Genomic DNA, 21,673 nt, shown 5'->3' with positions numbered 1-21,673 from the left:
TACCGGTGTGCCTGCGTGGAGCATCTCCAAACAGGTCTTTGACCACAGCCAGGGCTTTGTCAGAACGGGCCAACACATCCTGCAGCAGCAGCTGATCAGGGAAAACCTGCAGCAATGCCACACAACTGAGTTTAACTCAACACTGTAAGAGCCACTAAAAAGATACAGATACACGTGCAATGCTGAAACTGAAAAATCAGGAACAGAGCAAATATATATATTCTCACAGCACTGTACTTACCTCCCTGATGATGCTGAGACTGGCCTGGTCCAGGGGTGCAGGGCTCCCTGCGTGCCTGAGACGCCGTTTCAGGGCTTTCTCTTTCAGCTCCCACTGAGCTGCTGCTTTGTTGTGAGACTTGTGGATCTCATGCCGATGACTCTGAACCAGAAGAACAATCAGACAATCGTGAGACCAAGGTACAGTAAATAACACTTAAAAAATAAAAAGTGCAAATGTTCTTGCACCTTACCAGCTCCGCAGGTGTCAGCTTGTGCACAGAGAGGTCGTTGACAGTGCTCTGAAACCAAAATGCTGAGAAGTTAGACAGGCTAAATAAAGGAACTTATAAAAGGTTAGCTTGAATGTTTGTTTTTTTACACCATGAACATGTTTCTTTAGTTTAGTAAGAAATTAGATTCCCTGGTGATCTGAGTAACCTCTAGAAAACAAATAATCTCTCCTCATACCTTTCTATTTCAGCTTATGGTAGAGAAGATTCACAGCAAGCAAGAGTAGACTGTCTTCTAATTGCACAGAAATATGTACAAGTACAAGACTGCCTGCTTAGTTGTGACTGGCCTTCATATGTCTCTAGTATTTGTTCAGCTGTCAATACTCACCACCCACTCTCTTCTTTGAGCTGCTGCCTTCTTGGGGCGAACAGGCCTTTTTCCTTTGGCGTGCTGCTGTGGACGCCACACTCTCACAAACGACATCTGCTCACAAACAATACGACAAGGAGACTTCGTTAAGGCTGCACACGTTTCATTTACCAAAAGTGTCTAGTATGTAACAACAAGCTAGCTGTTAACTCTCATTCCCATGGCGAAGCTTCTGTAACTATGAATAATGTATTGTAACGGACTGGGTTACAAGTTAGTTGACTGTTGTGTTATCAGAATTGCCAGTTACTTATGGCATAGTTGGACCACACCCGCAGCATGGTGATTTACTGAGTGTCCTTGAATGTGCAGTAGTCTAGAGGCCGGTTGGCCTGTCAATCAGATCAGCTACCAATGACAGAGAGTCTGGAGGAGAGCAGGTGTGTGGTTGGCTGAGAGTATTCGGGGGGTGGGGGCTAGAGTGAGTGTGTGTGTGGGGCGGAAGAGAAGGAGAGAGTCGGGGGTTATGCTGTTGCGGAGAACGCACTTTATGCTGTTGTTTTGGCGTTGGCTACGGCCCACAGTAGCCCGTGTTACTCTTCTGAATAAACACCGGTAACTGGAACGCTGATCGTCTGTGTCTTCTGTCGAGGGACGCTTCACTGGTGTCAGAAGTAAAAGCGAAGCTTTCGCCTCCGGAGTTATCTGCGCTCGCGCCGCCCCGACTCACGGTATTGGCTGTGGACGCTGGAGATTTTTGCGGGACTTTGCGGAATGCTTCCGATGGATTACTCCAAGATCAAGCGAGAACCTACAGCAGAGGCTCATGGACACGACTACTCTGCCGGGGACCGGAGGTTCGCGGAGCACAGAGAGCGGGTGAGGAAAACGACCGCGGATTTGGCGAGAGAAGCCGGCTTTGCATCCTCTCACCGTTCGAGTGGCCGAAAGAGCTATTTGGGGACTTCTGCAGCGGCTGGGGGTGTGGAGAAAGACATACCGACGCATAGAGACACTTTCCACGCTTCCATGAAGACCCCCAGGTATGATGGCAAGGCTGACTGGGAAGCTTTTCATGCACAATTTGAGCTGTTGGCCAGGGCTGGTGGGTGGTCTGCTGAGGAGAAATCCCTGCAGCTAGCTATGTGCCTTACTGGCGATGCCCTGTCTAGCTTGCTGCTTTTGAGCCCAGAGGGCAGGGGGGATTATGATGCTTTGGTTGGGGCTCTGAAGAGGCGGTTTGGTTCTTGCTCTGCTCCGAGCCTGCTGCGCTCCGAACTGTGCAGCCGCCGCCGCCGCCCAGGAGAATCCATTAGGGACCTGGCTAATGACATTGAAGGGCTGGTCCACCGCACCTATGCCCACATGCCCCCCACCATCCAGGGCGAATTAGCTTGTGACCACTTCCTCCAGGCCCTGCTTCCAGATGAGCTGAGGATCCAGACACTGTTAGCTCACCCTAAATCCCTTCAGGAGGCCCTGGAGCTGGCTACAGAGAGAGAGTTACTGTGTGCTGGGGCTGCTAAACCCCTGACTGAGCCGACCAGGCCACCGCAGACGGAGACTACAGGAGTGACTGCACCGGGCGCCGCTGAACCCGCATGGGCGGAGGGATTGACCCAATTGGTGAGAGCTGTCACGCTACGTGGGGAACAAAGGCCGAGAAGAGGGCCGAGGGTCTGCTGGGGTTGTGGACGGCCGGGTCACCTAGCCCGAGACTGTCCCCACACCCGCCAGGATCAGGGAAACGGCATGGGGTCTGCATAGCCGGGACGATGCAGGACCCTGGGGCTGTGTCCCGACCTCCTGTTCCGAGAGGAACAACCCAGCTCAGGGCCCACGGGGGTGCACAGCGCCCCTGCGGAGCTGTGGATGGACAGGTGGAGCGGCTTGTTTTGTTGGGCAGGACTTGGGTTGGCAGCTGCTGGTATGCTCCATTAGTTGTGAATGGACTATGCTGCTCAGCCCTGGTGGATACCGGGTCTTCAGCGACAGTTTTAAGACCCGATGTGGTGGGAAGGGGGGATCGCATCCTCCCTACCATGGTGAAGCTTCAGACTGTGACGGGAGAGCGGGCCCCCATGCTAGGGGAAGCACTGCTCACCCTGAGTGTGGGGGGGAAGTCAGTCCGCTGCTCTGTATGGGTTGCAGACCTGGAAGACTGTATACTGGGGCTGGATGTACTCAGGGCACTGGAGTGCGTTATTGACACAAGGGGGGGGACGCTCTCGTTTCCTGACGGTGGTGTTGTTCGGATGTTGAGGTGGCCACCCCAACCTGATCACCCTGCGGCCCACGCCCTTTCTGAGCTGGCAGCCGACTCCCCCCCAGACCTGGCTGGTAGTCCGGCCGCCCCCAAGGACCCACTTACACTGACCTCAACTGCACCCCATGCCGCTTCATGCCCTCCCCTTCTCCCTAAGGAACCGCTGGACAAGGGCGGGAGAGTTTCAGCTTTGAGGGGGGTGTGGGAGGAGAATTGCGATGGACTGACTGCTAACGAGCAGGGCCTGCTCTGGCAGCTGCTGCTGGACTTTAAGGACTGCTTCTCCTTCTCAGAGGATGATATGGGCCACACTGACCTCATTCAACACGACATCGATACTGGAGATGCACAGCCCATTCGGATGAGGCCTAGACGCCTCCCCCTGGCCAGACAGGCTGCAGCAGAGAGGGCTCTGCAAGAGATGCAGCGTGCTGGACTCATTGAACCGTCCACCAGCCCCTGGGCCTCCCCGGTTGTTATGGTTCCAAAGAAAGTGAAGGATGACTGGCGGTTCTGCGTAGATTTCCGGCCTTTGAATAAGGTGACAAAGAAGGACCCATATCCTCTACCACGTATAGATGAGACCCTTGACACTGTGGCGGGATCCTCATGGTTCTCCTCCCTAGACCTACGCAGCGGGTACTGGCAGGTACCCCTCGCACCAGACGCCAGACCAAAGACTGCATTTATTACCAGCGGAGGCTTATGGCAATTTAAAGTTCTTCCTTTCGGCCTCTGCAATGCCCCTGCCACGTTTGAGAGACTCATGGATAAGGTGCTCACTGGAATTCCCCGCGGAGAATGCGTGGTTTACCTGGACGATATCTTGGTCCATGGTGCTTCTTTCCACGCTGCCCTCGGGGCCCTCAGACGGGTCCTGGAGAGGGTATTGGCAGCAGGGCTAAAACTCAACCCAAAGAAATGCTGCTTAATGCGACGTGAGGTCGCGTTCCTGGGCCACCGACTGGGGGCCGGGGGGGTCGGCACCGTGGATGATAAGACCCAAGCTGTTAAGGACTGGCCCACCCCAAAATCTGTGCAGGAGTTAAAGAGCTTCCTGGGCTTGGCGTCGTACTACAGACAGTTTGTAAGGGGTTTCTCCTGCATAGCCGCGCCACTGTTCCACCTGCTCCAAAAGGGTGCGACCTTCCAGTGGACAGCAGGCTGCCAGGTAGCTTTCACCTCACTGCAGGAAGCCCTAGTGGGGGCCCCAGTGCTCTCTCCGCCTGACCCCACTCTGCCCTTTGTCCTTGACACAGATGCCAGCAGTGTCGGATCTGGTGCAATGCTAGCCCAGGTGACACCCGGCGGGGAGAAAGTGGTGGCATACCATAGTCGGGCCTTTAACAAAGCTGAGCGCCGCTATTGTGTCACAAGGCGGGAGCTGCTGGCAGTGGTATGTGCCATACGCCACTTTAAGTACTACCTCGGGGGCCTCCACTTTACGGTCAGAACTGACCATGCTGCCTTGCAGTGGCTCATGTCTTTTAAGGAGCCAGAGGGGCAGCTAGTGCGCTGGATTGAGGAGCTGCAGGCTTATGATTTTGAGGTCGTGCACAGACCTGGGGCCCAGCACAGAAACGCAGATGCGCTTTCCCGCAGACCCTGTGCCCAGGACGGATGCCACTACTGTGAGAGGAAGGAAGCTCAAGAGGAGGACCAATTGGTGCCCGATGTAAAGTGTGCTGTGACGGGGGTGGAGGAACGGCCATCCAGTCAGAGGCTGGTTGCTGTGGATGCAACGGAGTGGAGACGTCAACAGGAGGAGGATGCTGACATCAAGCCTGTGCTTGGGTGGATTGAGGAACAGCGACAACCCCAATGGGAGGAAATCGCCATGTTGTCACGGGCCACAAAGGGACTCTGGTCCATGTTTAATGCCTTGCGGCGGCACGATGGAGTGCTACAAAGGGGCTGGAAGGAACCGGCTACGGGCGAGACGAGGTGGCAGTTGGTTGTCCCGCGGGCCCTGCAGGAGATGGTGCTTCGCGCAGTGCATGGGGCCCCAGGGTCTGGCCACTTTGGTGTCACCAAAACACTCCGCCGCCTCCGGCAGGGGTTCTATTGGGCCCGACATAGACGGGATGTAGAGGACTTTTGCCGCCGCTGTGACAGCTGTACAGCACGGAAGGGACCCACAGCCAAATCCCATGCCCAACTGCAACAGTTTCCTTCAGGGTACCCTATGGAGAGGGTGGGGATGGACATCCTGGGTCCTTTTCCCCGCACAGAAAGGGGAAACCGCTATATCCTCACAGCTATGGACTATTTCACAAAGTGGCCAGAGGCATACAGTTTACCTGACCAAGAGGCTCTCGTTGAGAGATTTAACCGTACACTGGCAGAGCAACTGGCGCTAGTGACGGCTAAACACCAATGTGACTGGGACAGTCATGTTCCCCTGGTCCTCATGGCATATCGTTCGGCGGTCCAAGACTCCACTTCGTGCTCCCCTGCCCTTTTGATGTTGGCCAGGGAGATCAGGACTCCAGCGGATATGATGATGGGCCGACCCCCCGATGCTGATGGGGACCAACCAGGTCCTGACTATGCGAGGAAGCTCCAGGATCGCATGGAGTCTGCTCATGACTTTGCTAGGAGGAAACTGATAAGTGCGGGGGCGCGGCAGAAGAGGAACTACGACGTCCATTCCAGAGGCCGACATTTTAAGGTGGGGGAACTGGTCTGGGTGTACAACCCCCAGAGGAAAAAGGGCAGATGCCCTAAGCTGAACAGTGACTGGGTTGGACCCTGTAGGGTTCTGGAACGTCTGGGGGAAGTGGTGTATAGGGTACAACTGCCCCCAAGGGGACGGAGAGTCGCCCTGCACCGGGACAGACTGGCTCCCTATCGGGGTGCGGCCACTTCACTGGCACAACAGGGTGGGCCGCAAACGGACATGGACTCCACCCATACAGACTCTGCCACCACCATTGTGACAGCCCCTACTGTGAGTCCTGTGAGCCCTGGGCCCACAGCCACTTTGGACGTGGCCCCTCCCCCACCTCCCTCCGGACACCTTCGCCCAAGGAGGCACCATAGACCACCGGGCCATCTGAGAGACTTTATCCGCCCTCGTGGGCGAGGGACTTTGAGGGGTCGGGGTAATGTAACGGACTGGGTTACAAGTTAGTTGACTGTTGTGTTATCAGTGTTTTGTGTTCAGAATTGCCAGTTACTTATGGCATAGTTGGACCACACCCGCAGCATGGTGATTTACTGAGTGTCCTTGAATGTGCAGTAGTCTAGAGGCCGGTTGGCCTGTCAATCAGATCAGCTACCAATGACAGAGAGTCTGGAGGAGAGCAGGTGTGTGGTTGGCTGAGAGTGTTCGGGGGGTGGGGGCTAGAGTGAGTGTGTGTGTGGGGCGGAAGAGAAGGAGAGAGTCGGGGGTTATGCTGTTGCGGAGAGCGCACTTTATGCTGTTGTTTTGGCGTTGGCTACGGCCCACAGTAGCCCGTGTTACTCTTCTGAATAAACACCGGTAACTGGAACGCTGATCGTCTGTGTCTTCTGTCGAGGGACGCTACAGTATTTTAAGCCGAACTGCAGATTTTTTTTTCACTGAGAAAAATCCCTCTGACCTCAAGTTAAAAATTTGAGATCCAATCTGGACGACTGTTGGCAAAAAAGACGGTCGGATGATATATCTTCTTATTTTACTTTTTTTAAAAATATCAACTAAATTGCAGCATTTTGACCAGTGGTATGTAGTTTGTTGGTATTCCCTGTATATTTACTCTGGTTGTTACAGTGAGGTGTGGATTTGCATCTGACTTTTTACACGCCCCTCTCACTCTGACACAGGGTGGGTTAGACTCTGTGGGCTTCAGTTCAAGACTGACACAGATTTGGTTGACTGACTTCTGACACTCAACAATGCAGGCCAAGCCACAAAAGTTTGAAACGTTATCTTTACGCACGGGGCTGGCTGTGAGAGGACTCGAGGCTGACAGCAGCTGCGCGCCCATGGATCAGGCTACAAGTGTTAGTTTCTCTGGATCCCCGAGGAAAGTCATTTGAAAAGTTCAGCCTCGCTGCAGTGCCAAAGGAAATCCATTAGTTTCTCTACACTGGATTTACCAGACCTCCGAGGGTTTGCAACTGGAATATCAGTCAAACTTCTAAATTCATATATTTTCTGACTTTTTTTTTTAGTAGTAGTATCCATTTGGTTTTTGTGCATCTCCTGAATAACCGGAGTCACTTTTGGAGAATTACGCACGCGATTTCTCTAACAAATGACAGCCTCTAAGTGGTTTGTGGCTCCTGCATTGCATCCCTCCTGCTCCCTTCATCGGACCGACCCAGCGTATCACCCCCCTCACCAGCTTAGACGCGGGGAGTAAAAGCCTCTCATTCTCTTCCAGTGCGCCAGCGTGCGGCCGCGGGCCACCTGGCCGAGAATGTGGGGAGGAGGTTTCCCGATGTCTGTCACCGCGATTGTGACTCTGCTGTTGGTCATTATTGACGTGAAAGCGAGCGGGGAGTTTTGCCACGGCTGGCGGGACTCCCAGGGTGTCTGGAAAGAGGGCTTTCAGTGCCCGGAGAAGATAGACGGAGTGGACGCGATAATCTGCTGCGGGAAATGCGAGCTGCGCTACTGCTGCTCCAGCACGGATGCGCGACTTGATCAGGGGAGCTGCGATAACGACCAACAGTCACCGGAGCCCGGGACAAACAACAAGGAGAACAAGGACTCCGGTGCAGGTACAAGCCCATAACTTGCACTCACTCTCGCTTCTGATAATCCCACTAATATTATGAGTAGTACTGAAAGAAGAGCGCTTAAACATGTGAAGAGCAAAGCGCAAACAGAATAAAAACTAAATGTTTGGGGGGGGGGGTCTTTAAGTTAAACTCTTGTATAGGAAGTTTCATAGTTAAATCCCCTGTGTTCTGTAGACTTACGTGTGATTCATGTGAGAGAGACACTGAGATAACGTCGGTGCACTAAAACTGCCTGACCTGTTGCTTCAGTGGGGAGAGTGCAGTCTTTGTTCACTTCAGAATTTACAGTCTCAGTAAAACCTTTTTGATTTTATTCATTCCATATAAATCTTACCATACTGTATCCCATAAGCCAACCTCATACACACCCCACTGCTTATGTACAGGATGCCTTGAATTTGATATTGTAAATATCATTTAATATGACCTGCTGGGAGCTTTGGTTTCCTCTCATAAACCCAGCAGACTCACAGTATCTCCCTGTTAAAAGCTGCATCTGCTGCCTGGCAAGCGACAGCTGCACGGACACAGCAGACTCCTCCAAAAAACCGGTTAACTGCCCTCACAAATGGCAAACTGTGCCGTGTTTGTTCTTTAACAGTGCAAGAGAGGGGCCGGGCTCAGATCACGCCGTCCCCACGGGGATCAAGTTTGGACTTGACCGGATCTTGGACAGTGTAGCTCACGAAGGGTGCTGACAGCTCTGTTCATTAAAAAGAAGAAAAAACACACGCAATTTGCGTTATTTCCTCTCAGCAGGCTCGTGGAGTCTCTTTCTGTTGGCCAAGCTGCTACTGTAATCTAACTACTCCATGTCTCTGTGGTATCTGTGGGCTTTGAGGCCCTCACACTCAGGTCATGCTTCAAACTAGAAGCTCACATATAAGAGGCATCATTGCCAAAACCAGAGGCAAAGTATGACCCACATTTTCCAACTTTTACCGTGGATTGGGTGACAGACCTCTACCCCTCTGGCCCCTCATTCATCACTGCTTACATTCCCATAAGTTAATCTACTGTAAAGTCTCTTGAAAGTGCACCATATCACGAAAGAAACATACTGAACATGAGAGAAAAGTGCAATACATGTTTCCTCAGAGGATACCCTGCCCTCTCCAGCTACAATCTGTCATTTGCTAATACTGTCACAGCTTATCACTACAGGAAGCAATATATACATTTCATCCATAGGCCTCCAGCCAAAATTACTTAAAGGAAAACCTTTTGTTCTTACAAAAAGAAGAAGTGTTTTTATTCATCCACAGCCCAGTTCACTTTGTGCATTTTACACATTTTTCATGTGCGTGCAGCCTATTCATCATCTCAAAGAGATACACATAGTGCAGTGTTGGGGGAATAACATGCAGGAAATTATTAATGTGCTGAACATGAAGGAACATATGGTATTTGGGAACAGGAGAAAGCCCGTGGGATAGGCTGAAGGAGGGGTCCAATCAGCCAGCCAGCCACGAAGAATCTGCCCAAAACAAGAGCTTAGCAGAGGGGGCTGCCACAGCTCGACTACAGCAACAGGTGTGGACGAATGACAGGGAACAATAGGAGGATGGGGGACAACTGCCATGTGCACAAAAAAATGCCTCAAAAGAAAGAAGTAAAGAATAAAGTTAGTTTTTGGGGTTTTTTTTCAAATTTATGTGAGTACTGTAAGAAAAGTCATGTAAGAACCTCATTGGCTTACGGAATGTTGATGTTATTTAAAAAACAATTCATACAAAAACATGACCTCGTTCAAAAATGTCATGTGACAACCTCATTGGCTTATGGAATTCTGATGTCACAGGCTCATGAATTCTTAAGTAGGGGTGAGGATGTACAACTGTTAGTCCGTTATTTGCAGCACTTGTGTTAGCAGCATTCAAACGTTCACCAGTAAAGAATTTTCAAACATTTGGATCCTTTCCGTACTCACGGTATACAGACTCCAACATGTCTCAGAAACAGCAAGAAAGACAAGAAGTTGACCCCAGCTCTATTCCATGGTATGAGTCCCTAGACCCTTATATCAGCTCTCTTCCTTGGGATGAACAGGTAGAGTTAGAGGAAAAGCGAGTGGAAGAAATGGAGAATGAAAATCTCATGAACAGAGAGAAGATTAAGATCCTGACGGAAGAAAATGAGAGAAAGAGCGCTGAATTAGAAGAATTATCCTACCAGCTTCAAGAAAAACAGGGTATTATTGAGGAGAAACAATGGGCTCTCCAAGACGAGAAGAATCAGGAGCTCCAAGAAAAGCTTGATGGAGCTCTGGAAAAAATTAAAGATCTGCTCCAAAAGGAGACAAAAGAGAGCATTAAAGGGGATAAAATGCTCAAGAAGAATCAGGAGCTCCAAGAAAAGCTTGATGGAGCTCTGGAAAAAAATAAAGATCTGCTCCAAAAGGAGAAAAAAGAGAGCATAAAACAGGAAAACATGCTCAAGAAGAATCAGGAGCTCCAAGAGAAGCTTGACGAAGCTCTGGAAAAACTGAAAGAAATCCACCAAGAAGAGAAACAACAGTCCACACAGCAGAGAGACCTGCAGAGCAAGCTCCAAGCCATGGAGGAAAAATACAAAGCGCTGCAGGTGAAACATGATAAAACTCTGCAAAAAAACCAACAGTTGCTTCAAGACAAGAAGCAAATGGCAATGGAAAAGAAAGAAATGGACTCCAATGTTGACGAGATGGAGGAAAAATACAGATTGCTCCAAATCAGGCTCGAGAAAACAGTGCACAGAAATAAAGAGTTCATTCAAGAGAGAGAGCAACAAGAAATGCTCGAGAAAGAAACGGACTCCAAGCTTGAAGTCTTGGAGGAAGAACTGAAAATGCTGCAAATGACTCTTGAGGAAACACTGCTCAAAAATAAAGAGATGCTTCACGAGAAAGACCAACAGAAAATACATCAGGAAGAAATGGATTGCAAGCTGAGGAACATCGAGAAACAAAATGAAGGCTTGCAAGCTATGCTTGATGAAGCTCTGGAGAGAAATAAAGAGATCCTTCACGAGAAAGACCAACAGAAAATACAAAAGGAAGAAATGTATTGCAAGCTGAAGAACATCAAGACACAGAATGAAGGCTTGCAAGTTATGTTTGATGAAGCTCTGGAAAGAAATAAAGAGTTGCTTCACGAGAAAGACCAACAGAAAATACAAAAGGAAGCAATGGATTGCAAGCTGAAGAACATCAAGACACAGAATGAAGGCTTGCAAGTTATGCTTGATGAAGCTCTGGAGAGAAATAAGGAGATCCTCCAAGACAAGAAACAACAGCCCGTAGAGCAGAGTGACCTGCAGAGCAAACTCCAAGCCATGGAGGAAAAACACAAAGCTCTGCAGGTGAAGCATGACAAAACTCTGCACAAAAATCAACAGTTGCTTCAAAACAAGAAGCAAATGGAAATGAAACAGAAGGAAATGGACTCCAAGCTTGACGAGATGGAGGAAAAACACAGATCGCTCCAAATCAGGCTCGATAAAAAAGTGCACAGAAATAAAGAGTTCATTCAAGAGAGAGAGCAACAAGAAATGCTCGAGAAAGAAACGGACCGCAAGTTTGAAGTCTTGGAGGAAAAATGCAAAATGCTCCAAATAACTCTTGAGGAAACACTCCTCAAAAATAAAGAGTTGCTTCACGAGAAAGACCAACAGAAAATACAACAGGAAGAAATGGATTGCAAGCTGAGGAACATCGAGAAACAAAATGAAGGCTTGCAAGTAATTCTTGATGAAGCTCTGGAGAGAAATAAGGAGATCCTCCAAGACAAGAAACAGCAGCCCGTAGAGCAGAGCGACCTGCAGAGCAAACTCCAAGCCATGGAGGAAAAACACAAAGCTCTGCAGGTGAAGCATGACAAAACTCTGCACAAAAATCAACAGTTGCTTCAAAACAAGAAGCAAATGGAAATGAAACAGAAGGAAATGGACTCCAAGCTTGACGAGATGGAGGAAAAACACAGATCGCTCCAAATCAGGCTTGATAAAAAAGTGCACGGAAATAACGAGCTGCTTCAAGAAAAAGACCAGCAGAAAATACAACAGGAAGAAGAAAAACTTATTCTCCAGAGGAAAAATCAAGTACTCCAAGAATTGTATAATGAAACGAAGTACAAAACAACTGTACTGGAAGGAGAAAAGACAAAACTGGAAAATCAATGCTCAGCGATGCAGAGTAGCATCAATGAAATGCTGAGAAAAAATACAGAACTTGAAGAACTTTCTAAGACCTTGAAGCACAAAAACACTGAAATCCAGGCGCAAAAGCAAGAACAACAGAAAACACATAAAGACCTGCAGTGTAGACTTCAAGATATCCAGAAGAGAAACCAGCAGCTGGAAGACATGCACACAGATGTGCACAAGGCAAAGCGAATAGAGGAGGCAACAGTTAAAGAACTGAAAGACCATCTTAAAGAAAAACAAGAACAATTAGAAGACATGGTGAAAAGATGCAGCAAACTTGAGAAAGAAAACACAGAAACAATGGATGAGCTGAAAACCCTCATCATTGAGAAAAAAGTGCTCGTGGAAGAGTATCTGAAAAAGAAGAAAAAACGCTTCTTCTGGTTCTGGAGGAGAGACACTGCTGCTTCTCACCTGATGTAACCTCGTCTTCCTCCACCTCTATTCCATCTTCATTTTCCCCCTTCCCCTTCCCCTCCCTCCCTTTTCTTTTTTCACCCTCACCCCCCGACCAGTCCCGGCAGTTGACTGCCCCCTCCTGAGCCTGGTTCTGCCATAGGTTTCTCCTTTAGGTTTCTTTCACTTTAAAGGAGTTTTTCCTATCCACTGTCGCCTGGTGCTTGCTCAGAGGGGATAGTTGGGGTTTTCTCTCCTCTCTCTCTTTCCTTCTTTCTATCCCCCCTTTTCCCCCTTCTACCTTTTCCTTTACCCAATAAACACAATTGGCCACATTTTACATGTGTTTGAAAAATGTCTTCATTCAACAATAATTCATCTTAGGTATAAAAACAAGAAATGGGTAATAGCTGCATGTGTGTTTGTGTGTGTGCATAATATACATACTTTCATCCCAGAAGGAATTAATACTAGATGGGTAGAGACAGGTTTTAAAGACTAGAAATGAAAACATGTGAGTCCTGTCTTTAAATAAAAATATAGAATTCCCTATATTCCTATCTATTCCAAACAACGGTAGTAAGTAACAAAGTTTCAAATTTGTCTTTCCCTTTGACTCTTAATTTATTAACCATGAACAAGAGGTCAGAGGTCAAATGTGGCACGATACCTTAAATCTTTCTATGATACTTTCTGTATTTGGACCAGAGATGGCAACACCGCATAGTCTGATTACTTTTTTCAAGTAACGAGTAAAGTAAGGGATTACTATTGCAAAAAAGGTAATTAGATTACTGTTACTTTCCCGTAAGCAGGCCACATTACTGCGTTACTAATCCTCGTCATTTTCTTCGCGAGAGTGTCTCATGACAATGCCGTACGAGCGTGCGACGTCCGTGGCAGCAACAGACGTGTGCAGATCAACAAAGGATAATATGGAGTGCAGGAGAGAGTACGACCATGCAGGGTTTAAAGCTTGGAAGTACTGACATTACTTTGACTTTGATTGTGTAAAAAGTGACAAAAACATTGAAAACATACGGTAGTGAAGTCGAGTTTTTGTGATTAAGTTCTTAGCTCCCTGTTTTAGTTTTGTTGTTGTCCTCCCCGGTGTTCCCCTGACTCTCTTGGTATTTGATGCATGAAGGCTTCCTCGGCTCAGCTCCCGTCTCCACACCCTGCCGTCACTTTTTTAAATACTTCCATCACACCAACAGGCACTTTAGAATCACCAATTGACAAGCATGTCTTTGGACAGGCTCAAACCGGAGAGGTGATCAATGGACCACAGCGCTGCACACCCCTGGCAACTTTAGGGGTAAAGCCACTGGTTTGTGGTGGTTGCCGGGTGAAATCAGGGTCTGCTGCACCAAAAACATAATTGTGATTGCTATCAGATTGCCATAGTCATCTGCAGTTTGCATGTAGGATGCCAACTACTCACCAAGCGGTGGGAAAAGTTTGGTTTGGTTTAGTTTGGCGTTCATCTTTACTTTTGCGTCCTTTCTAAAAACACTGACATATAGGTCTGGTCTACCTGGACTGGCAGCATGCTCGAGGTGTCCCAGGCTCGTCTGTTTGGTGACACGGTAGATGAGCTCGCCTGGCTCGCTGTCCTGGTCGCTGGCTGACAGCTGCAGCGTGGTCAGCTTCTGAAAAATTACATTTTCTTATGTTGCAAGTCTCAAATCTTGATTGCCTAGATCCATTTAGTGTTTTATCATATGTGCTTTAAGCAGTAAATCTCAGGTAAAATGAACTGTTCTATCTGCCAGGAAGGACTCAAACACAGACCCAAGATAAACAAAGACTGGATACAGTCTTTATATTATCTGCATGTCGTTTGAAATCTACAAGACATGCTGACTCCATGTCTGTGTAGGTTCCTAGTCAATCAGGTCATGGGTGTCTTAAGACCTTGAAAAAAAAAAGGCAGCCTGACTCCTTTAAAACATTTCACTTCTCATCCAAGAGGTTTGTTCAGTTTGAAAAACAAAAAGGTGGAGAGTCCCAGCTATTTAAACCCTAGTGGAGGTTGTTCTCTATGGAGGTGGTAGCTGACCTACCTACTATTAATCATGAGCTAAGGTTTGAAAAACCGCATGTGTCATTACCAACAGGGGTTCCAAGTAAAACCACTGGCATCATGGGAGAGTGTCTGCGTCTAAATTTCACTCTTTCATGGATGCCAGCATATGCTTGTCAAATAAAGCCTGATTTTAATTTAGTTTTCTTTCTATAAATAGAGATATTTCTAAACTGGAAATGTTCAAACTGGCGCAGAAAAAAAATTCAAAGGGTATTAAGTGTCTGATGTTTCAAATTTCCTGGAAGGACGATCATTACAGTATACTGTAAAATGAAGCACTGCATGTACATATTATACTAGAGACTACATAACCACAGCTGTAGCTCAGGAGGTAGAGCTGGTCACCTACTGATCGGAAGGTTGGTGGTTCGATCCCTGGCTCCTCCAGTCTGCATGTCAAGTATCCTTGGGCAAGATACTAACCCCAAATGACATCCATCGGAGTATGAATGTACTTAGAAAGCACTACGTATAGACAAAGTGCTTGTGAGAATGGGTGTGATTGGGTGAATGAGGCATGTTGTATAGAGCGCTTTGAGTACTCCGGGAGAGTAGAAAAGCGCTCTATAAGAATCAGTCCATTTACCACCAGAGGTGTAAGCACATTTTGCAAGGCACTCATTATACATTAAAACAGTTTTATAAACCTTCATATATGTGAGATAAGGAAACCAATGAACAGCCTCAAACATAAACGAACAGGTGGAGATGCAGACTGTATTTGCAGATTACAGCTCCACCACAAAACAAACTTCCATATGCTCAGCAAGGAAAAACAGTCAAGTAAGTAAGACTGAATGAAGACAGATTAAAAATTAATTGCATCTGCTCACACATTACTCAGCTGTAGGGTTTTCTAAGTACTCAGATGTAACACTGAGGAGGAAAACCCAAAGAAATGGCAAACAGAAGTTCATTCTAATAAATTGGAAATGTGGGTCACGTCCGTCAAATGGAGAAAGAAACTTGTCACAGTGAAGACAAAAAAAACAATGTATAAAAGTAGAAACATTTTAATTCAATCATTAATAAAACAGATAAAAATAGTAAGAACATTCCGTGTAATAAACATCTTCAGGTATGCTGGGTTGTCCTTCTTGTCACCTCACGTGAGCAGACAATGCAAACCAGCCTTCTCGAGCTCTCTCCTTGTCCATCTATTGACAATGAAGAAAGTTTTTTTCAAATCCAAGCAACGACATGTAAATAATGCACAGTGTGTATGTATGTGTGTATGTGTGTGTGTGTGTGTGTGTTTACCTGTGTTTTGCCATCCCTGGTTTCTCTTTCAAAACTGTGAGAAGATGCATCAGAGCCAGCAAACCTGCAGCAAAGATAATTAATCATCTACATCATGTGATCTTCAGTCAGTTCTTCTTCCTGACATCATCACTTTGTGTCTGTTTAAGGTGCTGGAAACAAATGGTAAAAAGAACCTTGCTGTTATTTGTCATAACATCCCTCTCTGAGCTGATCTGATACTCACCTCCTCTCACCCTCACCGCCACCACTGTGTGACCGGAGCTCCCGCTCAGGCAGCAGCTCTGATGCCTCCAGGCGTTCCGCTGCAAAAGATGAGGCGTAATGATTTTAAACTGTCATGTGTGCTCCAAACAGACAGCGACATGTTGCTTTTACCCACGGGATTCTGGATTCGGGCTGAAGGCAGAAGCCGAGATAGAGGGAGAGACTCTGGCTGAAACACTTTGCTTCTGTTGCTCGATTATTTCCAGCAGTCGACCTCGGGCTGCAGCGCTCTGCCTGTTCAGCTCCAGGAGGCGCTGCTCCACGCTGTTTGCACTGAAAGTGTTGGGTGATGTTGCCTAAAAAAACAAAAAAAAAACAACAACAACAAACGAGACACACACTGCATGTGAATCATTACTAAATCTGAATGAGGAGGCCACCTAAAGGCTCAGCGCAGTTCATTCCTCGACACACCTGTCCCATCACGCTATGAAGGGAGGGTCAGAAAGTTAGGCGGAGTCAGGGGAGCCACTACTCCACCTCTAAAAGGTGAGCTGCTCTCAGAGAGCTTCAAACAACCCCTTAAATCTCACCTGTTGAGTCAGCTGTTGTTCTTCAGGAGTCCACACATGCTGGCTCCGCCTCTCTTTACAGCTGGACCCAGACATCCTGCTCTCTGCAGCGCTCTGAGGTGTTACTCTCCCGGTGCTGCTGCAGCTCGACCCTCTTCTCTCATTGCCACTGTCGAACGATTCTCTGACCCCTGACCCGAGGCCCTTTGCCTGGCTGAGTTGAGCCCTGATAAGATCGGTCTCTCTGCTCAGCTGAGCAATCTCAGCTAGCACTGTGCCCGGAGACCTCTGTGAGCGAAGAGGGTCAGAGGTCAGCGATAGCGAGGAAGCAGAGGGAAGCTGAACTAGGGGCAGACTGCTGAGACTAGAGTCTGAGCTGTGAGCGCGGAGGTCCCCATAGGAGCGCAGGAGATCCACAGCAGGAAGCTGCCGGTGCGGTGGCGCAGGATAAGTTGCTGTAGAAGAACGAGAAACAAAAATTAGCCGCCTCAAGGTGAATCATTTCTGTGCTGAATATTTGAAATCAGATAATAATTTTGGAAGTGAGAAAGTTACCAGGAACATGCTGAAAGTGGTCCCGCTGTTGAGGTGGTGAGAGGAGGACGGCAGAAGAAACAGGTACTCGCTCAGCACCCGTCGCAGACTGACAGCCTGTATACCAACAGTTCACCAAAATATAAACCATTTTCACCATTTACCAAATTCCTCTGGACAGAATATACACAGACAGACTGCACAAACCTGCAACTTTAACCTCAGAGTGTGGGGTTTGGCCACTGTGTTCACTCAGCAGTCCGAGCCCTCCCATCGCCAACACCACTGTGTCCAACTTCCGCTCCAGCTCTGCCGTCCGCTGCTGTAACCCTGCCTGAGAGGCACATCGTCTCCAGCTCATGATTTATCAGCATAGCTGGAGTAACAATAACCTAAGCCCAGTCCCACCTGCACGGCTGTAGCCTCCTCTCTCAGAGTCATGGTTTCAGCAGTGAGAGCATCAATGAGCCTCTGCTGCTCTTTCAGCTCCTCCTCCAGTTTTCTCCTCTCCTGTGCCTCCTTCTGAGCTTCATCTTCCCTCTAACACATTACAGGCAGACAGTGATTTAAACACATATAGCAGACTGCAAATATTTGCATCAAAGCAAACCTGCCCTAAAATTTAAAAACTGATTCTATTTATTAATGTGAAGACCCCTGAAAAAGATAAGAACTGTGCTTCAGCATATTTACATGAGACTTTCAGCATTAGTGATGCTAAATCAGTAATAGTAACAAACATTTTACAGATCAAGCATTTCTAAAATGTGCTTTTGCTGCTATCTAAAGATTTCAAACTAGGAATTCGTGTCTCCTTGCATCCCCATCGATGACATGACTTTTTAAATAAAACCAACATTTAATAAGAAATGAATGTATCCTATATCCTATAAACTAAAAGATGCAGTGACAATGGTACCACGCTCTTATTTTTTGTTTATGCGAGTAAAGCCTGCATGGATTATCTTTAGTTTGAATAATAATCTCCACAAGCTTGTGTGACAAAACCTTTTTTGTTATCCGGCAGTACCTTTTTAAGGAGGTGCACCAAACGTCCCAGTGTAGAGACCAAGGCCACAGAAAATCCAGTAAGGCTTTGTGTTCTGTGCTTTTTGGGACTCTGTGCAGATGTTGGTGCTGTATCAGGGCTCAGTGCGTCCAAATCCGACTCCACCTGACCCAACATGGCCTGCAGCAGGCCCAGACTGGACTGATCCCCGCTGAGAGAGGCAACAGAGGAGCCGTCCAGCTCTGAACCCTGGGAAACACACTTCCTGCCTCTGCTGGTGTGACTACCGATCCAGTCTGTTCAGCATATAAAAGAAGAACAACATCAATTTTCTGACATGGTCTCATCTTCAAACAGAGTATTTCATTTTGGAGAAAATCCATCCCTTGCAGATATTACCTGACTTGCTCTGAGGCGGTTCAGAATTAAGAACCTGAGAAACCAGGACTGATGTTTCCTCTCTGGCGTCCTCCGACTGACTCTGTCTGGACCGAACACGCTGAACAGCCACGGTGGCATTGAGAGCTGAAATGACATTAGATAAGTGTTTATGTTCACCTCTAATGCCAGATTGTAATAAATGATTTCTTGATCACTACCTAAAATAAATATAACACACTTCTAATGGCACTAAGACCTTCTGATTATCTGTTTATCTTACCTGTCTGAGCTGGTGCCCTGTCTGATGTACAGGGTGTCATGGGACTATTATCCTTGTCTCCATGGTGACGGATGTGATGATGACCTTTGTGTTGCTGTGACACTCTAGCCCGAGGCTGCGCCTTCATTTTTTGTACATTGACCCTGCAAATAAAAGCGTTATGAGCAATCTAATAGTGACAGCAGCATCTCTGTCACTGTTGTAGTGTATAACAGTTAGCAGGGATTAGCACCTTCGGATTACATGATACTCTGAACTGGTAGAAGGACGGGCATCATCATCTCTGTGGTCGTCCTCTGAAGCTTCCAGTTCATTAAGAGCCTGAAATAAATCATTGTAATTGTGTAAAATGCAAATAAAAACTCAAAACAGTGTATAGTATTTAAAAATACACTTTTTTTAATCAGTGTAAGCATTGGATATGTTACCTCTGGAGTGTTTTCTGTTAAATATAGGGTTTAGATCATTAAAAGAAATAAAATAAACTAATAAGCATAGTTGTTGTTCTTTAGATTGTACATTGCACATGCTGTATTATGAAGCTAATAATGACAGTCTCAATAACACACACACACACACACCTCTTGATCCATCATTGACTGGCTGAGGAGAGACAGATGAGTTGGACGATCTGGTCTTTGAAGAACAGGCAGTTCTGAGTCAGAGTCACAGTTTGGAGCCACAGTCACTCTGGGGTGTCCTGAGGAAAAACATTTAGACATGAAGCAATACTTATGCAACCACCAGAGAGAATTTGTGGCTCTTCAAAATGAAAATACTGGGACAAACACCCAATGTTCAACAATCGGGTATCTCAATGACATAAAGCAATGGACAAGAAGTTATTCTATCTAGTCACTGCATCTGTTTATCTGCACACAAAACAAGTTGCCAGATACCGGTGTGCCTGCGTGGAGCATCTCCAAACAGGTCTTTGACCACAGCCAGGGCTTTGTCAGAACGGGCCAACACATCCTGCAGCAGCAGCTGATCAGAGAAAACCTGCAGCAATGCCACACAACTGAGTTTAACTCAACACTGTAAGAGCCACTAAAAAGATACAGATACACGTGCAATGCTGAAACTGAAAAATCAGGAACAGAGCAAATATATATATTCTCACAGCACTGTACTTACCTCCCTGATGATGCTGAGACTGGCCTGGTCCAGGGGTGCAGGGCTCCCTGCGTGCCTGAGACGCCGTTTCAGGGCTTTCTCTTTCAGCTCCCACTGAGCTGCTGCTTTGTTGTGAGACTTGTGGATCTCATGCCGATGACTCTGAACCAGAAGAACAATCAGACAATCGTGAGACCAAGGTACAGTAAATAACACTTAAAAAATAAAAAGTGCAAATGTTCTTGCACCTTACCAGCTCCGCAGGTGTCAGCTTGTGCACAGAGAGGTCGTTGACAGTGCTCTGAAACCAAAACGCTGAGAAGTTAGACAGGCTAAATAAAGGAACTTATAAAAGGTTAGCTTGAATGTTTGTTTTTTTACACCATGAACATGTTTCTTTAGTTTAGTAAGAAATTAGATTCCCTGGTGATCTGAGTAACCTCTAGAAAACAAATAATCTCTCCTCATACCTTTCTATTTCAGCTTATGGTAGAGAAGATTCACAGCAAGCAAGAGTAGACTGTCTTGTAATTGCACAGAAATATGTACAAGTACAAGACTGCTTGCTTAGTTGTGACTGGCCTTCATATGTCTCTAGTATTTGTTCAGCTGTCAATACTCACCACCCACTCTCTTCTTTGAGCTGCTGCCTTCTTGGGGCGAACAGGCCTTTTTCCTTTGGCGTGCTGCTGTGGACGCCACACTCTCACAAACGACATCTGCTCACAAACAATACGACAAGGAGACTTCGTTAAGGCTGCACACGTTTCATTTACCAAAAGTGTCTAGTATGTAACAACAAGCTAGCTGTTAACTCTCATTCCCATGGCGAAGCTTCTGTAACTTTCACTAAACTAGGATGTACGGCTGAGCTATCTTAGGCTAAAAGGCAAGTTAAAACTGAAAAAACATACTTTTTACAACGTGGAGCTCCGGTTAATAAAGAGAAACGCCCACCAAGCTGTCTTTAGACGCCGTTTTAAATGCTGGTGACAAATAATGGCATCAAAACCACCTCTTCAGTTTGTCGTGAGACATTTTTCAACAGTTGCGCGCCACTTCCTGTGCCGTTTCCACGGGTACCGCTTCAAACAGTGGAGCATGACGGGAAATGAAGTGCTGCTGGGAAAGGTGGCGAATCCTTTTCATTAGGCGGCAAAAAATGCCCCCTGTCGGTGATTTAGGGTCAATGTGAGATACTTTATCATTACTACTGGTTAGTTTATATCTGAGGTTTTTATTTTGAGTAATAAAATTGCTTTTACATCGTAAATCCCTGAGACTAATTTCCACCCATTTACCCTGTTTGCACTCTCTTCTTCACCTCTCGTGTGTTCTCTCTGTTGCTTTGGATGGTTGATCGTAAGTATTTAAACTCATCCACCTTCACTACCTCTGCCCCCCACTCACACTACAGATTACAATGTCGTTTGTGAACATCATGGTTCGGAGCAGATCCCCGATGCAATCCCAGAAATAAGCTTTAAAGAAGACCACAACAATTTTCTTTGAATGTTCCAGACATGCTGGTAAAATAAAAATTAAAAACTAGGCTAAAAATATACATATGAAATTATATCGTGCACTTTTAAAACAGTTAAATTCAATCAGAAATATTGATGTGATTTTAATTTCTTTGTCAGTCTGATCAAAAAATTTGCCTTTGATAAATACGTTCATATCGCAATAAAAATACAATGATAGTAAACTGAATTTTAAAAAACTGATTCAAAATTAAATAGAAATAAAAATCTTAGAGATGTTTTCTGAATGAAGGTGAGGTTCTTGAAAAATCTTGTCTAAGGCTATTTGTCTAGGCCTTATG

At 46.7% G+C, this 21,673-nt stretch overlaps 3 protein-coding genes across 4 annotated transcripts in view; 1 reads left to right on the top strand and 2 right to left on the bottom strand.

Annotated features, from left to right (window-relative positions):
• The window catches only part of LOC146380325 (spindle and centriole-associated protein 1-like), a 20,664-nt gene extending 6,627 nt beyond the window's left edge, over positions 1 to 14,037 (bottom strand). Inside the window, exons 1-4 of the mRNA XM_084939321.1 lie at positions 13,938 to 14,037; positions 844 to 939; positions 474 to 521; positions 242 to 382 (exon numbers count right to left, since the gene is read on the bottom strand). Coding sequence (XP_084795447.1) covers positions 242 to 382; positions 474 to 521; positions 844 to 939; positions 13,938 to 13,952 — 300 coding nt within the window. The 5' untranslated portion in view covers positions 13,953 to 14,037. The remainder of the gene's footprint in view (positions 1 to 241; positions 383 to 473; positions 522 to 843; positions 940 to 13,937) is intronic.
• On the top strand, positions 5,600 to 13,249 carry LOC146380326 (uncharacterized). Its single transcript, XM_084939319.1, has one exon. The coding sequence runs from the start codon at positions 9,770 to 9,772 to the stop codon at positions 12,425 to 12,427; it is 2,658 nt and encodes an 885-aa protein (XP_084795445.1). The 5' UTR covers positions 5,600 to 9,769; the 3' UTR covers positions 12,428 to 13,249.
• A 1,449-nt stretch (positions 14,038 to 15,486) lies between the features above and the next one.
• LOC146380324 (spindle and centriole-associated protein 1-like) lies at positions 15,487 to 20,927 on the bottom strand. 2 transcript variants are annotated; one of them, XM_084939322.1, is made up of 18 exons: positions 20,763 to 20,927; positions 20,472 to 20,567; positions 20,102 to 20,149; positions 19,870 to 20,010; positions 19,632 to 19,734; positions 19,314 to 19,432; positions 18,965 to 19,053; positions 18,733 to 18,875; positions 18,471 to 18,596; positions 18,093 to 18,367; positions 17,471 to 17,602; positions 17,270 to 17,396; positions 17,084 to 17,179; positions 16,550 to 16,983; positions 16,132 to 16,312; positions 15,976 to 16,054; positions 15,750 to 15,813; positions 15,487 to 15,646 (listed from the first exon to the last, which is right to left on the bottom strand). In XM_084939322.1, the coding sequence occupies exons 2-18, from the start codon at positions 20,565 to 20,567 to the stop codon at positions 15,590 to 15,592; spliced, it is 2,310 nt and encodes a 769-aa protein (XP_084795448.1). In that variant the 5' UTR covers positions 20,763 to 20,927; the 3' UTR covers positions 15,487 to 15,589. The 2 variants fall into 2 exon arrangements, with proteins under 2 accessions (XP_084795448.1, XP_084795449.1); XM_084939323.1 differs by having other exon boundaries at positions 20,806 to 20,927.
• Positions 20,928 to 21,673: the final 746 nt, after the last annotated feature.

The sequence above is a fragment of the Perissodus microlepis genome, chromosome 9 (genome assembly GCF_051167445.1).
Source record: "Perissodus microlepis isolate ML-2025 ecotype Zambia chromosome 9, ASM5116744v1, whole genome shotgun sequence".
Classification (NCBI taxonomy): domain Eukaryota; kingdom Metazoa; phylum Chordata; class Actinopteri; order Cichliformes; family Cichlidae; genus Perissodus; species Perissodus microlepis.
The sequence above is the reverse complement of the archived record's forward strand: the minus strand, read 5'-3'. Positions and strand labels throughout refer to the sequence as shown.

What these genes read in the sequence shown, in the direction of transcription:
- LOC146380326 (XM_084939319.1), top strand. Translation starts at nt 9,770, where the DNA reads ATGTCTCAGAAACAGCAAGAAAGACAAGAAGTTGACCCCAGCTCTATT.
- LOC146380324 (XM_084939322.1), bottom strand. Translation starts at nt 20,567, where the DNA reads ATGTCGTTTGTGAGAGTGTGGCGTCCACAGCAGCACGCCAAAGGAAAA. An exon ending in GTCTCAGCATCATCAGGGAG is followed by an intron (nt 19,735 to 19,869) that starts GTAAGTACAGTG and finishes GCATTGCTGCAG; the next exon opens with GTTTTCTCTGATCAGCTGCT. An exon ending in CAGCCCGAATCCAGAATCCC is followed by an intron (nt 16,055 to 16,131) that starts GTGGGTAAAAGC and finishes CATCTTTTGCAG; the next exon opens with CGGAACGCCTGGAGGCATCA.